The sequence below is a fragment of the Schistocerca nitens genome, unplaced genomic scaffold (genome assembly GCF_023898315.1).
Source record: "Schistocerca nitens isolate TAMUIC-IGC-003100 unplaced genomic scaffold, iqSchNite1.1 HiC_scaffold_465, whole genome shotgun sequence".
Lineage (NCBI taxonomy): Eukaryota > Metazoa > Arthropoda > Insecta > Orthoptera > Acrididae > Schistocerca > Schistocerca nitens.
Window position 1 is genome coordinate 20,921 of NW_026045998.1, and position 16,013 is coordinate 36,933.

Sequence of the window (16,013 nt, forward strand, 5' to 3'; positions counted from 1 at the left end):
TTGTCCTCACTGGAAAATGTCTGGAAATGCCCATGTCTTACAAACGTGTCATCGGCCATGTCGGTTGGCATAACTGTATTGACGTGGTTTGTGTCACTTGCTACTCTAGGTGTCGTATCGTAATATTGCTCGTTTGGTGGAAAAGAGGGCGGCACATTGTAATTTTGATTGGAAATAGGTGATTTCACAATAGGTGTTCTGTCTGTGTCATTAGCTATGGTTTTAGCTGTTTTGTCGTTTCCTAGCGATGCGTTTGCACCAATCGCCAAACACGGCACAACATTGTCTCGTAATTTTGTCACTTCGTCTTCTGTGTGTTTTGTCTCATCTTTAACATGTGTCTTTGCTTTTGAAAGTATGTCCTGTGTAATTGTTTCAAGTTTTTTGTCCAGATAGTCGTCACAAAATTTACATTCGTGTACAATTCTTTCGGCAATGTCGGTGTCGTTGTTTAGTGACGCGAGGTCCGCTCGTTCTTATAATTTTTCTATCTTTTCTTTGAGGTGGGTTTGTTCGAGAACTACCATTGTGAGTTGTTGGGTAATATTTCCCACTTCTTCAGTCAGCTTTTCTTGGGTGGAGCTAGCTGAAGTGTGGGCCTGAGCTAACTCTTCCACACGAGTGTTCACTTCCTGCTGCACATTAACTATTTGTGTTAACTGATTCTCACATCGAGTGATATTGTTTTTTGTTTCATGTGTGAATGTAACCAAAGTTTCTTCCTGTTTAGTGACTCGATCGGACAATGTCTCAAATCGCTGGCTGTGAGCTGTTGAGTGGTGTTATTCAATTCTGTCATTTGTTTTGTCGACTGTTCAAAATTTTCGGTCATAGTATGGTTTAATATGTCAATTTTCTGACTAACGTCTCGTTTCATGTCTGCAAATAACTCTAATAGTCGGTCCAGTTTGTCAGTTTCCTGTGTCCGATTTGTGTCACATTGCTGAATTTGTCTCATATTCGGTTCTGACATTGATGTTAACAATGGCGCTGACGGTCTAGTCTCGCGTCCATTCCACATTTCGTCATTTAAAGTCGCCATCTGTGTATTATCACAAATGTTGCGAGTTTGAGGCAAAATCATTGCATTGATCTTTGAACTCGTCCATGGAGGGAAACGCGGACTTTCTTGTTGGTTGAAAGATGAATCTACTTCACTTAACTCATCTGCCGAAACTATCTCTACCTTACCGCGTTCCATTGTAATAGGATGTATAATAGTAAGTCAAAAAGGGAATAATATGAGTCTGATTAATAAAGATTTGACTCAAATTTAGGTTGACATATTTCCTTGTCAATGTAAATGATTGCTCTATTGCAAACAATGGTTGAGAAAGATGCAGCAGGGCGGACAAAATTTTTCGTAACAAATGACTGTTTGGCCGTCAAATTTACGATCTTCATATGCAGTTACAACAATACTATAATTACCACAAACTACAATAGAGATAGATAATTTTGGAAAAATCTAGAAGAAAACTACAGGATGTGTGGAAAGGAAAAAATGGATTCTGCAGTTGGCTATTGAATGCTTGAATGAAACATAATTGTGTGACTCACCATTAAATTTTCTGTCCTGCAGCAGCTGGTCAATCATTTCTGCGTAAATCGTATTCGTCAAAATATGGATTTTCTTAATACATCACCATCGGATAATCACCAAAAGGTCTCACAATAACAGTTTTGCATCAATATATGCCATGAAAAGAAAAACAGATTGAATTAGTTACAAAAATTCTTTACAATATTGTTGTATAATCATTTGCTTAGGTACAATAAAGTTGGTGTTTTCGTTACCATTTAAACTTCAGGATTTTTTGTTATTCTCTGTTGGGAAAAAATACAAAGTAAAGTTTCAAATTTGCTCAGAAACGACACATCCGAAAATTGCGTCCTGTCGCGGGAGCCAGTTATAGTGGTTAATTAAAAAAGGATAAATGTGAGAAGAGAGACCGTGAGAAAGGGAAAGAATGAAAAGCTAATCGGACTTCGTATTACAGAAAATCTATTGTTGGGGTGGTCCTTGTGGCGTTTTTGAGCAAAAGTTAAACCAATTTCCACTACAAAATTTTTTGAAAAAGAACAGAGAATAACAGAATGTAACTGACAGGGGGAAGTGGCGTAGATAAATCATCCTTTACCAGGTTAACTTGTCTTCTTTCTTGCGGCGTCCAGGTCTTCAAAAATCTCCTTCATTTCTGGGTGAAAAGTCGGCTCCGAAATCTTGCAGTAAGTTTCATTGTCCAGGAATTTCTAATGTACACAAAACCGTCTTGCTATTAAATGCAATTTATTTTAGTTGCTTCTCTCCATCCTCCGAATTTCTCACAACTTCCACAATGTCTACATATTAATAAGTTTTTTTCGTCTTAATCAGCTCACGTCTGCCTTAAGCTTCGGCTATCAAGAGACAATTGAAAACGGAATAAAAAAACAAAAAAGAGTTAACAATTTTAGTATTTTCTCTCTGCCGTCGAGCGCTCATACCGCTGCGACGGGATATTTTTTATCTGAGGGAACGAATGTAGCGCGGCGAAATTCAAAGTCCCGCTACACCAGACTGAAAACTTTCTAGATTTCTGACAAAAAGTTCTCTAATACATCAACAAAAGTAATACATTTTTGAAAATATAATTGGATAGATAAAGAAATCTGCTCACCAATAGGGATGGGAAAACACGACTGTTTAAGACTGATGCCAGTATTTTAGTTCTGAACAACCAATCAATATCTTTTGATATTTGTGTGGTCTCAATAGTAACGGGTTTTTTACATCTTTACTAATAACCGAGTAAAAAGAAACAGCATATCAGTTTGTCATAACAGCGATGCTAAACATTTTGGTTTTAAAAGGATTTTTTTTTTTTTTTTTTTTTTTTTTTTTTTTTTTATGAAAGATTAATGGTAATCAGTAAAATTCCCATTGTTTTGAACAATTTGATTATTGTGGTAATTGTGAAAAGCGACTTGTGCTATTTTAATAATGAGATTCAAACTCTCGTCTGGCTGCTCAGTTTTAGGTTTAACAGCCACAAAGGGATGTTAAACGCTAATCTCTTCGTCCTATTTTAATAACAAGGCCAACATTTAGAAACTGTCAAAAACACGTGACATAAAAATTGGTACAGGGTTCCTGAGACAACAAAGTACCTGTGGTGAGGCCTGTCGGTTGGGATGCTCGAGTGTGAAATTTGCAAGACTTGGCTTTATGTGGTCTACATCGTAGTTTGTTGCTATCGTTGTCGGATATTGTTTGTATTTCAGAACGGCACCGTCCCTAGTTAGGGAGTATTTTATGAAGTGTCGTACAAGTGGAGTATGATGCTCCATTTGCTTTAAATTATTAAAAACGAGATGAGGCACAACAAGCTGGCAGCATCTTGTAAGGAGAGAACATCCACAGTGTCCGTTGTAAGAGAAGGTAAATTTGATTGACATACCTGTAACTTTATTGACGTGTTGTAAACTTAGGATAATAACAGAACCCTTAACTTTGTGGTTACTGCAGGGTGAAAAAGTGACGCCATCCAAAAGTGGAAAGGCACAAAAATTATCAACTTCTGACCTTTCACTTTCGCTGTCGCCATCTCTGTCTCCTTCACCTTTGCCGTCACTAGACACGGTGAGGCAGATTTCTGCCACAGCCTCAACCTTGTATACATAGATTTCCTACTACTTCACTTTCATTGGAGTTTTTCAGTCTTTGTTTGAAGGCTACGTTTGTTGCTGGAAGTAATAGCAGTAAAGAAACCAAAAAGCAGTTATTTCAGAAACTGGTTATTTTGTGTGGTTTTGACAGTCAGGTTAAAATGTAGAACGGGGGGGGGGGGGGGGGGGCTGGTACAGTGTAATACTTATTATAATCACCATTCCTGTTCACCGAGTGGCGGCAGGAGAAAATGCACGTAAAGGTTAAAGAAATGTCCGAGCTTTAAGAGCCGGTGGCTCCTCCTTTGGGCAGAAGGGTTGAAGGGGGAGGGAGAGAGATAAAAAGGACTGGCAAAATTGAGTCTTTCCCTCTTATTCAGTCCAGGGGTGACATGGGGTTCTGGGTGACTTTTGTGTAAACCTGCCTATTTCCTGAATCTCACCAGTCCTTTGCCTTCATCCGTCTTACTTCGCCTTCAACCCTTCTGTCCAGAGGAGGCACCACTGGCTCCAAAAGTTTGCATGTTTCTCTAACATTTATGTTTTTTGTCCTGCTACCACTTGGTGAGTAGATTTTATCTGTGTTGTTGTACGAGGTTTGTCTGGAAAAAAACATATAAAAGTTGAATAATAACTTTACTTTACAATTATTTAGGTATTACAATACGGTCTCCTTCAAAGTACTCGCCCTGAGATGCTATACACTTCTGCCAACGCCGTTTCCACTGTCGATAACATTGCTGAAAGTCTTCAGTTGTGATGTCGTTCAGTTGCAGTGTCGTTTCCGCCTCGATGGCTTCCCCATCTCCCGAGTGCCGCCCCCGAAGCACCATTTTGCATTTCGGGAATGTGAAGAAGTCACACGGGGCTAAATTGGGTGAATAAGGCGGGTGGTCTGTCACGGGATTGAGCTTCGGGCCAAAAACTCGCGCACAACGAGCGACGTGTGAGCGGGCGCATTGTCGTGACGAAGTATCCACCTGCCCCCTTTTCCCAACTCCGGTCGAACTCGTGCCGCACGAGCTCAGAGACGTGTCAGAACTTCGACGTAAAAATTTCCGTTCAAATCTCCGGCCGGGAGGGACAAATTCCTTGTGAACAGTGCCCCTAGAATCAAAGAAAACAATCACCATTGTCTTCACATTGGACCTCGATTCTCCTGCTAGTTTCCATTCCTCGCTTTGAGATTTGAGCTCCACATCGAATTCGTACTCGTAAAACCGGGACTCGTCTCCAGTGACGACTCTGTCGAGAAAGTCCCCTCGTTCTCTGCTTCCGACCGATCCTCACAGCACTCGACCCTCTCTGCTTTCTGTTCTGGTGTCGAGAGCTTCGGTAAGATTTTCACACACAATTTCTTCATTTCGAGTTGTTGTTGTCAGGATTTCGCGAACGATTGTTTTGGGAATTGACAGCTCGTCAGCAACCATTCTGACTGTCAGTCTACGGTCTTTAAGAACACGAGCCCGAATTCGTTCAACATTTGCGTCGGAACTCGATGTCGACGGGCGTCCCGGGCGAGGGTCACCGTTCACTTCTTCTCGGCTGTCCCGGAACCTTTCTAACCACTCGTTCACGGTCGGTTCCTTCAGAGAATTGTCTCCGTAAACCTGTTTCAGACACTCAAAAATCTCGCGGCCATTCTTGCCTAGCTTTGCTAGAAACTTGATGTTGACGTGCTGTTCCTCAATCGGAGAGAGCTCCGTGCCGACGGCAGGTGAAAAAGGGTGACTGTCGACAAGCTGCCGCACACTCCCACCTTCATGCAGAGTAATCTGACTCGAACTGAGTGTCGATGGGATTGATTACAGCAGTAGTCTCACCTGGCGGTGACGGCAACCTGTAACAAAGACATTATTCAACTTTTATACGTATTTTCCGGACAAACCTCGTATTATAAACCAAGCTAGAGTAGAGGTTGTGTGTGTGTGTGTGTGTGTGTGTGTGTGTGTGTGTGTGTGTGTGTGTGTGTGTGTACACACACAAGAACATCGGAGTCACGACACGGTCTGCCCCTTGCCACAGGTTGTTCGCAGCCATGATGCGGCGGCGGGTGTCGTGCCCGCAGGTGACACAGCAGCTGTGGGACGCCATCGCGACGATCCGCGCCCAGCGCCAGGTGCCCAACATGGACCGCATTTCGCGGTACATGTCGCGCGTGCACCAGATCAACGAAGGTGAGTGCGCCCTTTGCGTACCGCAGAGACCGCCTGCTTGTGCCGCGTTACGCACCGAAGCAGAATTCTGCTGCCGGGCTCTGATAAGTGTGTTACAGTTTATTTTTAAGAAACGACCTTATTTACTTCGTTCTGGAAATACGGATATTGCGGAGACACGGCTCGGCCACAGCTGTGGGAGTATGTTTCCGGAATGAAATTTTTACTCTGCAGCTGAGAGTGTACGGGTAGGAAACCGGGTGGCAGATTTTGTACTAGACAGAGACTCGAACTCGGGACCTTTGCCTTTTGCGAACGAGTGCTCTAGTGAGAGAGCTACCGGAGCAAGACTCGCGACCTGCTCTTACGACTTTACTTCTGCCAGTACGTCGTCTCCTACCTCCTGAACTTGCCAGACTGAAACTACTGGAAGTTCGGAAGGTTGCGTACGAGATACTGGCAGAAGTAAAACTGTGAGGACGGGTTGCGTGTCGTGCTCGTGCGGCTCAGTCGGTAGAGCACTTGCCCGCGAAAGACGGAGGTCCCGAGTGCGAGTCTCGGCCCGGTACACAGTTTTAATCTGTCGAGAAGTTTCGTAATCGGGTTGAACTGCACTGCGGGGTCAGAATTTCATTCTGGATATTTTACAGTCATTTGCAGTGACGACTGCCATCTCTGCCCTCATTTTCTTTCTTTAACTCCTCGTACGTTATCAAATTGGTGTCTTTTTCTCGCCACTCCTCGCGTGCGTCAGTAAATGAGCACACGGGACAGAAAATTGTCGTCCCTAGACATCAGACTAATAGAACATAACTGTGCCTCTGGCCTCGATAACGGGCTCAGTTCGGTGAGGACAATAATCCACGAGTTACTTCAGGATGCCGTATCCAGTTGAAGCCACCGTCGGTGATAACGTCCCGCAGAATTACGAAATTGCAGGGATTTTGATTGCCGTCGCAAATAGTGCGGACATCTTCTATCGGACTAAAATTAGGGGCTTATGCAGGCCAGTCTGTGCATAACAGTGTACAGGGATTGGACGAAAATGCGGAAAAAACCACAAGAAGTACACGCTTGCACCCAAATACAGATGTCAGACGTTCCAGGTTGTGTCGTCGTATGTGACCGTGAACGATACCTGTGCAGTGCCCTCAATATGTTCCGAGTGTTGGAAGACCGTCGTGTGTAGTCACGAGCATATTCTTTCAGAGCTAAGTGAATTCGAACTTGGGCGAAGTGTCGGTGCTCTTACGGTGGCGCTTCTGTAACGGAGGGAGCCGAAGTGGTTTGTGTGCCGAGAGGCACCGTATCGAAGATACGTACCACACGAGGGGAAATCGAAGAAACTTCATCCGTTTTGTCACGGTGTGACCAAAGTGAGTGTCGAGTGATCGTGACGAACGGTCACCGAAGAGGATTGTGACGAAAAATAAAGAGAACATCTGCAGGAGTCACTGCAGAGCGAAATGTCACACTTGCGATATAGCCGGCACCGAAACAACTCGGAGGGAGCTCCGGAAACTTGAAACTCCAGGGCGAGCTGCAATTCCAGAATCGGTCTCGTCAGTGACGCAATGAAACGCAGTGGGGGTTCAGTGACAGTTTGGTCAGCCGTGTCGTACAATTCCGTGGGGCTCGCAATTACTCTGCAAGATCAAATTACTGCCGAGGACGGTGTGACCATTTTGGCCGACGGGGTCCGTCCCGATGTACGACATTCGTTCTCTGAGGGTGATACCCGGATGACAGGGTCTCTGTTCACACGTGTCACATCATTCGGGACTGCTTTTGTGAGCACGAAGACCAATTGACCCACCTTACCTGGCCACCAGTCGGCAGATATCAAAGTTATCGAGCGTTTGTAGTCCTAATACGGAGGGAAGGACGTGTGGTAGCTGTCCACATCCTTCATCGTTACCTGAACTTTCCACTATTTTGCCGCAGAACGGTACGAGATTCCCTCGGAAACCGTACGGGCCGTGTATTTCTCTATTTCGATATGACTGGTATCTGTTTTGAATTGCACTATTTTTCCTACACTGCATGAGCATGGCAAAGTATTACATTTGTGAGGTTCCACCTCAGGTCTGAAATCCATCACCAGACACTGCAGGTCGAATGCCTCACTCGGCCATTGATACACTTCGCAGTTGGCACCTTTCGAAAAGAAGAGGTGAAATGAAGGCTCCGACTACACAACGCGTCCGTGCTACCCCTCTCCCCCACCGCCGCCTCTACTGTCCAGTGTTTCTGTGCTGTTTCTATATTGGCCACGACATCTCGGTAGATGATTGTTGCAGTGTCCGTGTGTTTATGGGTTGCATTTTTTCATGTGACTTGTCAAGCCAGTGGTAGCACGGCATCTCTTGCCGCAATTGTCACGAGTGTATCTGGCTGCTGAGGCAGGAGCAGTGGTAGCATTGCGAAGATTTTTCTGCCTCAATCTAACGAGCCTTTGTCGTGCTTCGACATTCCGGACGATAGATCGTCACGCCACTCTGGTCTCGTGCTAGCCCGTGCCTCCAATCTGTTTGTGTCGATTCCGAAGCTCTCCGTATCTCATTTACAGGAGTCCTCGAACCTCAATACGGGAGGTCCTACAGGTCTTTTGGCTATAGAGATCACTCCGAGCATCACCTCACGTGGTAATCTGTCAGAATCCGTACGGTGGACGTGTCCCAGCCAGCGGAGTCGTCTCTGCTTCGAGATAGCTGAAATACTGTCGCAGTTAGTTTTAGATAGCACTGCTTCGTCGGTCACACGGTCCTTGCACGTTACTCCGAGGACGGATCTCGGGCACCGCATGTGGAAATCATTAAGGCGACGTTCTCGTTTGGCACAGGTAGTCCACGTTTCTGATGCATACAAAAGGATGCTGAGGACGCAAGTTTGACATATGAGAATTTTGGTGGCCAAAGAGAGGTTGTCGTTTTTCCAAACACGTGTAGTGTGTTTGCCGAAAGTTGTCGCAGCTCTTCCAATGCGAGTATCAATTTCCTTGTCAACAGATGTGTTTGATTCTATAGTAGATCCGAGATTGCAGAATTATCTACGACTTGCAGAGTAGTGCCATCTAGTGTGATATTCGGCTTTGTGTTAGCGCCCTGAACCATCATTACGGTCTTACTGCTGTTTACACTCGTCGAGAATAGGTGGCACGCGTGACTAAATCTCGACACTAGCTCTCGCAGCTCTTCTGCGGAGTTCGCAACAATTGCAGCGTCGTCAGCATACGGGAGTTCACGAGCGACTATCTCGTAGCGCTTTGTCTTACTCTTCAGAAGACTGACGTTGAAAAGCCTTCCATCTTTCCTAGTATGCAGATGTACTCCGACATTGCAATTCTCGAAAGCCACTCGGAGCAGACCCGAGAGGAAAATTCCAAAAAGTGTAGGTGCCAACACACAGCCTTGTCTTGCGCCACAGTTCATACTGAACGGTTTAGATGTTCTGCTATTGAAGATTACAGAGCCACGCATATTGTCATGAAAAGATCTTATTAAAGACAGCAAAGTTGAGGGCCATCCAATTTTATCCAGTATGCTGTAGAGTCCCTCCCTACTCACGGTGTCAAAGGCTTTGTCGAGGTCAACAAAAGCCACATATAATGGCATTCCGTGTTCGCGGCAATTCTCTTGTAGTTGGCGCAAGGTGAATATCGTGTCACTCGTGGTGGATCTGGCAGTTCGAAATCCACACTGTGACTCGGGGGTAGATCCGAGCAGCCGAGGTTTCCAGTCTCTTCAGGATTATCGTTGCATACGCTTTCCAGCAATGCCGTTTAGCCCACTTAGTATTTGCAGCTTTGTGTGACATTGTGAGCAGCGGCCTTTTGCGAGGTGCCCGACTTCAGATATCCGTAGTGTGCAGTTCCCTTCGCATTTGATTAGAACTTACAGATGGATCTGTATTCGTTGACAGCAGCAGTTCCTGTCACCTTAGAAACCGTCTGCCACTGACAAGATGTAAAACGATAGCTGCATTCTGACACATCTACACACAAAACTCTATTACTGCACCGATTCCGTACAACTGTCGCACACTCGCCACTTCTCCGCCACAAATTACGTCGGCACTGGAAGGGGAAACGATTGTGCGACACCAATTCTACACGGTCGACAGTACTGTAGGAAACTTGTGTGCTTTTCTAACACTAAAACTGATTTTCTTCCACTAGGGTTAAATTTTTACTACTACTAGCTAGCTCATTTTAAATATATTTGATCTTCTTTTTTTAAGTTTTGATTGGTATCTACTTTTCCTTTCCTTTCTGTGATGTCAGCATTATTGGCAGTTTGAATTTTTGTGCGCGCTTTTGGCAGATGTGACGTCTGTCGAGTGTGGGAGACGTACGACACCCTCGGATGACCTCGGTGCAAATGTAAAAATAGAGTTCTTCTCTGAAGAATTGAAGTCCTGTGTATTAAACTACTTCAAACATCTGATTACTTTACAAAGGAGATAATGTTTTAAATATTTGCCTTTAAGCATGTAACTCAGAAAGAGTTCTGCAGTGTTTGAAACTTTGTAAAGTTTCACATCTACATCTATGTGAGTACTCTGCAAACCTCTGTGAAGTGCATGCCAGAGGGTACATCCCATTGTACCAGTTACTAGGGTTTTTCCCCGTTCCATTTACGTACGATCCACAGGAAACACGTTCGTTTGAATGCCTCTGTGTGTGTGTGCTGTAATTACTCCAATCTTGTCCTCATTAAGCCTATGTGAGTGATATGTGGGGGTTGCAGTGTATTCCTCGAGTCATCATTTAAAGCCGATTCTGGAAACTTTTTAGAAGAATTTCTCAGAATAGTTTCTCTTATCTTCAAGAGTTTGGCAGTTCATTGTCTTCAGTATCACTGTAACACTATCCCATGGGGCAGAGAGACACACAACTATTTGTGCTGCCCTCGCGCGTATATGTTCGATATCACCTGACAGGTCTATTCGTGTGAAGTGACTGAGTGAAGCCCAGGTACTTGTACACTGTCAGTTACGCTGCCTTAAGACGAACTCTCAGTTTCTGACTGTAATACTTGTTTTCCTGTGTCAATGTTTTCACGTGACATTATACCTCTTAATGAGTAGATTTAAATTCGATCAAAAGCTAGACAAAATATTTATTTATTGTAGGAAAGAATATACAGGGTGATTAAACTTTCAAATTGCGTAAAAATAACACCACTGGTCAGAATGACATCAAATTGCAATGGAATGTTGTCTGAGAATGGAAAAACGTATTTAAGAAGAAGAAGAAAAAAGTTACAAAACAGTAATAAATGGTGCTGTTAGCCTAATAATTTAAAATAGTAGACTGCAAAAGACAAATAAATCATACAGCAATGGCTAAGGTGTAAGTTTGATGTCAAACTAACTGTACTACTCTGTGTGTGTGTGTGTGTATACAGACGTGATGACGTGATACTGATAGTTACATAAGCCCATCCACCACAGCAAGGTCATATTTCATCAGATCGCCTTTTAATTGTACTGAAGCAAAAATCAAATCGGATTATTAATTTCCGTGTGACTGGCACTAAACATGTTCAATATGCTGTCCATCATTTTCTGCAACAAATTGAAATTGAGAAACAGCATGTTCCACAGCTGATTGGAGTGTTCGTGAGGTCACGTTCAGAATGTGTAGCGCAACGTGTGCCTTAGGGTGTAGGGAAATGGCGGCTGATAACTGTAGGATTTCCGAAATGGCGCTTCAGCAGCTGCTTAACTGGATTTGATTTGCAATGTGTGGAGGGACCACAGTCTTGCATAAAAATGATCCCATCCAAAAATCCATCCTGTCGGAGAGCTGGAATGACGTGTGAGTGCAGGCTTTCTCAGTGAATTTCACATACGAAGTCTTCACGGGTTGTCAGCTGACAGTCGTCACTCTCGTAATACACCTTTACGAGCAGAGTGCGATCCTGTATCGAGACAGTGGTGGCGAACACGGTAGATGTGAAAGGTGAAAAAGCAGCGTACCTGATGCGTTTATACCAACTTCGGTGGGTCATGTGCGTGACAGGTGTTTTCATTTAAGTATTCTGGCACATACGGCACCATATATTGATCAATTTTCACACAGTTTTTTTCTTCTTATGTCTTCTCTGATAATATTCCATTGCAATTTGATGTCACTCTGATCAGTGTTGATATTTCTGCAGCATTTTGAAAGTTTAAGTTTAATTATAATCACCCCATATATCTCGACAAAGAGTGACGACTGTGCACGTGTCGCTCTGCAAAAGGTGCACGAAGAATTGCCCTAAGATTGGACATACCCGTAAGCAGTTGGCTAGGATCCCACCACCATCGTGCTTATGCCCCAGAAACAGAGGTGAGAGATCACAATAGCACACACACTTCAGCATCATTACATTTGGTGAGACGCTATGTGCTACATGTCTGTACAGCAGTGTGTTGACATCCTTCTATATCACCACGGCTGAAATGCCTAGATTGTCTTCTGTCTGGTTTCAGCAGTTCCACATCTTACGAAGTGTCGTATTCGTGATCTGTGGAACAAGTACTAATCTAATCTAATCGAGCTCGTGGTTGCTCCGTAATGCTGTGGGCTGTACTTAAATGAAATGGACTGGGTCCTACAGTCTGTTCGGCTACTCGGAGACCGTTCGCAGCAGTTTGTGGACTTCGTGTTCCCAAACAGTGATACGATTTGGCAACCTGTCGAACATTTACGGGACGTAATCGAGAGGTCGGTTGCTCGAACTTCTGCACCGGCAACACCTTCGCAATTATGAATGACTCGGAGGCAGCACGGCTCAGTATTTGTGCAGCGGACTTACGACGACTCGTTCGGTCCACGGCACGTCGAGTTGCTGCACTACGCCAGGCAAACCGAGGTCTGGCACGATATTAGGAGGCGTGCTGTGACTTTACTGTGTGTACCGTGTGCATAGTAACATTGTACTTTTGACAAGCAATTTTTCTGAAACAAAGAATTGTGCTATACGTATGAGGGGCATTCGGCAAGTAATGCGACACTTTTCTGAAAGTAGGTTCGTTTTACTCGGGATGGTACAACCTATTGTTTCCCACTCTTTTGGCTAGAAAACCTTATTTTTCAACATACCCTCCATTCACTGTGACGGTTTTACGCTACCTTACTGGCAGGGCCCTTATGCCTGCACGGTATCACTCTAGTGGTAGACATCGTAGCCGACATCTTCTTGTGTCGGTAACCTTCCCGTCGTCCACTTACTGCTTCCTGTGAAGTGAATCCTTCGTCGGACCGAAAGTACAGAACTTGGAAGGTGCGAGATCCGGGCTGTAGGGCGAAGGAGAAAGAACGGTGTAGTTGAGTTTTCTGAGCTGCTCTCGGGTGCCCAGACTTGTTTGAAGCCTTGCATTGTCGTGGAGAAGGAGAGGTTCGTTTGCATTTTTTGTGTCTGTGCATTCCGACACTGTGGGAGTCACAGCTGTGTGTTGCCGGCTGGCACGCAGAGGTCCGACAGGTCTGTACGACCTCATTGCGATCGTAAGACGCCTCGCCCTACGACTCGTCGTGGTGTCGTTTGGTGCCAGATCTTGGTAAAATCTTTTCAAATGCCTATGAATATCTAGTTTTCCTCTAAAAGAAACTCGGTGATAGCTCTCTGCTTAGAACTCTCCTCCGTTAGACACCATTTTGAAAATTGCGTATAGCGCCACCACCTATTGGAATTTGTGGAACTAAAGGGACTGAAGTGGGAATGTTCCACGATGTCCCACAACAAACTCCAAATCTTTACATTCGACATCGGCTGATAAAAAAGGAAGTGTTGCATTATTTATTGAACATACTTCATAATTGGTGTAGGCATAATGGCCTCGCATTGAACAATACAGATGTGTCGTTCAAGAATGAAAAATTGACAGTATTTTTGCTTAATAGCTAATTTCCCACACACATTTACCTCAACTACAGTGTGTTACACAAGTCATGTACAGATCATGGTACTTAGGTTGTGAACTTTCAGCAAAAAAGGCAACAAATGTTGTTTGATGTGTGTATTATAGCAAGTATTTGTGTTTGAAATGTCTCGTAAACAGCTATAAAATGTGGAGGACCAAAAAATCAACTATACTGTTCCAATTACATTAGAATTTATTTTATGCTAGTTTGATGCTTTGTGTACTTTGAACTGGAAGAAGCATATTATTGAGCTTCTCAAATAGTTAAATTCGGCTTCTTTCGCTCTTAAGTATAATCGCTAGTGTTGTTAATAAACAGATTAGCTTCCTAACGTACTTTTCCTATTTCCACTCAATAATGCCTTACGAAATAGTTTTCTGGGGTGACTCACCACTTAGACATAAAGTATTGATTGCAGGAAGGAGAGCAGTGAGAATAATTAGTGGTGTTCACCCAAGGACGTCATGTAGGCACCTATTCAAGGAGTAGGTATTTTAACTGCACCATCAGAGTACATACATTCACTAACAAAATTCGTTATAAATAATCTATCTTAGTTCGCGAAGAACAGTGATGTTCAGACGTGCAACACTAGAGGGAAAAAATGACCTTTCTTATCCATTATTGAAGCTGCCAGTTGCTCAAAAAGGAGTTCATTATTCAGCAACAGAAATCTTTGATCATTTGCCCAACAACAAAGTGTCTGGCAGGCAGCACATAAAGTTTTAAATCTAGCTTAAAATCATTCCTTTTGGACAACTCCTTCTATTCCATGGACGAGTTTCTGTTTCAGAACTGGTTAAAAAAAAACCCACCTCTAAATGTAGTTGCCTGTGTAGAACTAAAAATTTCAGTAATATTAATATTAGCACTATTCGTGTGTGTGTGTGTGTGTGTGTGTGTGTGTGTGTGTGTGTGTGTGTGCGCGCGCGCGCGCGTATCTGGTAATCTGGCTTATTCCACATCATATCAAGAAAATGATCTATGGAACATGACTTAACTAAACTATACACTAAACATTAACTACGAAATGAAATGAAACAATTGAATTTGTTGGTAGAGTTATATGCAATTCTTACTTGGGTGTTTGAACCGTCTGTAGATTAATAAACAACCATCTGTAGACTAACAAAAAACATTAATGCGTGAAGAAATTTAACCTTAAATCATTATCCAGCAACTCCGATAATAAATTTGTTAAAATTAAAACACTGCAGCTCTTTGTTACGTTAAGTCTCAAGATGATTTGATCGATACCCCAAAAATCCATCTTGCTACATCTCTCCCTTCAGTAATAATCCTACGAAGTTCTCATTCCTTCTGCCCTTGGAAAGTTCATCTGAAAACACAAAGCAGTGGCTTATTTAAACGGACGCTTCTGTAAGGTGCACAACACCTCCAGTCTGAACAAAAGTGTGCAAGGGTTGCTACTAGGACAGTGTCAGTCGTATCCCTCGAACGCTGCTGATTCTCTGCAACATTTGGAGCTCAGTACGCTTTTTTTTGGAAGGAGGTGTTGTCTGCTTTTTCGTTCAACAGTGTCAGAGTGCTACCCTATACGGCATGTTTGGCTCTGTTCAAAACTTGGTGTTGGCTACTTTGGTGTCTTAGGGTATTGTCACATACTTATCCCATTATCCAATAAATAATCCTGTTACATTTTTAATAATTATTAATTTCAGCACAAGTATGGGCAGTCATATAAATAAAATAAAAAATTGTGAACACCAGATGGTTTATGTTTAAGTGTGAACTGTTCATTAAACCTATTTGTGAAAACAACATGACAGATAGCCACTTCTTGTTATTATGAAAGCGTTAAGTGTGATTCTCCACATTACTGTTTAGTGCTAAAATTCTTATGTGTAATTGTGGAAGCATCCACAAGTTTGAGACATTGTATTTAAAGGTAATATTCACAAAGGTAACTGTTGAGCATCTGGTCAAAATTTTAAGTGCATCTAGCTATTGAAATACACTGAGGTAACAAAATTCGTGAGATAACTCTAGATATCATATCAGACTTCCTTTTGACCACCGTAGTTCAGCAACGCAATGTGGTACGGGCTCGACAAGTCGTTTGATGACTCCTGCAGAAATAGTGAGCCGTGCTGCCTCTACAGAAGCCCGTAATTGCCAGTGTGTTGCCAGTGCAGGATTTTGTTCACTAACTGACTTCTCTATTATGTCCCGTAAACGTTCGACACTATTAATGTCGGGCAATCTGGGGAGTCAGATCGTTCACTCGAATTCTCCAGAATGTCAAACGAGTCAATCGCAAATGATTGTGTCAC

General features: G+C 43.3%; 1 protein-coding gene across 1 annotated transcript in view; it reads left to right on the top strand.

Annotated features, from left to right (window-relative positions):
- The window catches only part of LOC126232167 (zinc finger MYND domain-containing protein 11-like), a 140,112-nt gene that overhangs the window by 14,966 nt on the left and 109,133 nt on the right, over positions 1-16,013 (top strand). The window contains exon 2 of the mRNA XM_049942468.1: positions 5,674-5,825. Coding sequence (XP_049798425.1) covers positions 5,687-5,825 — 139 coding nt within the window. The 5' untranslated portion in view covers positions 5,674-5,686. The remainder of the gene's footprint in view (positions 1-5,673; positions 5,826-16,013) is intronic.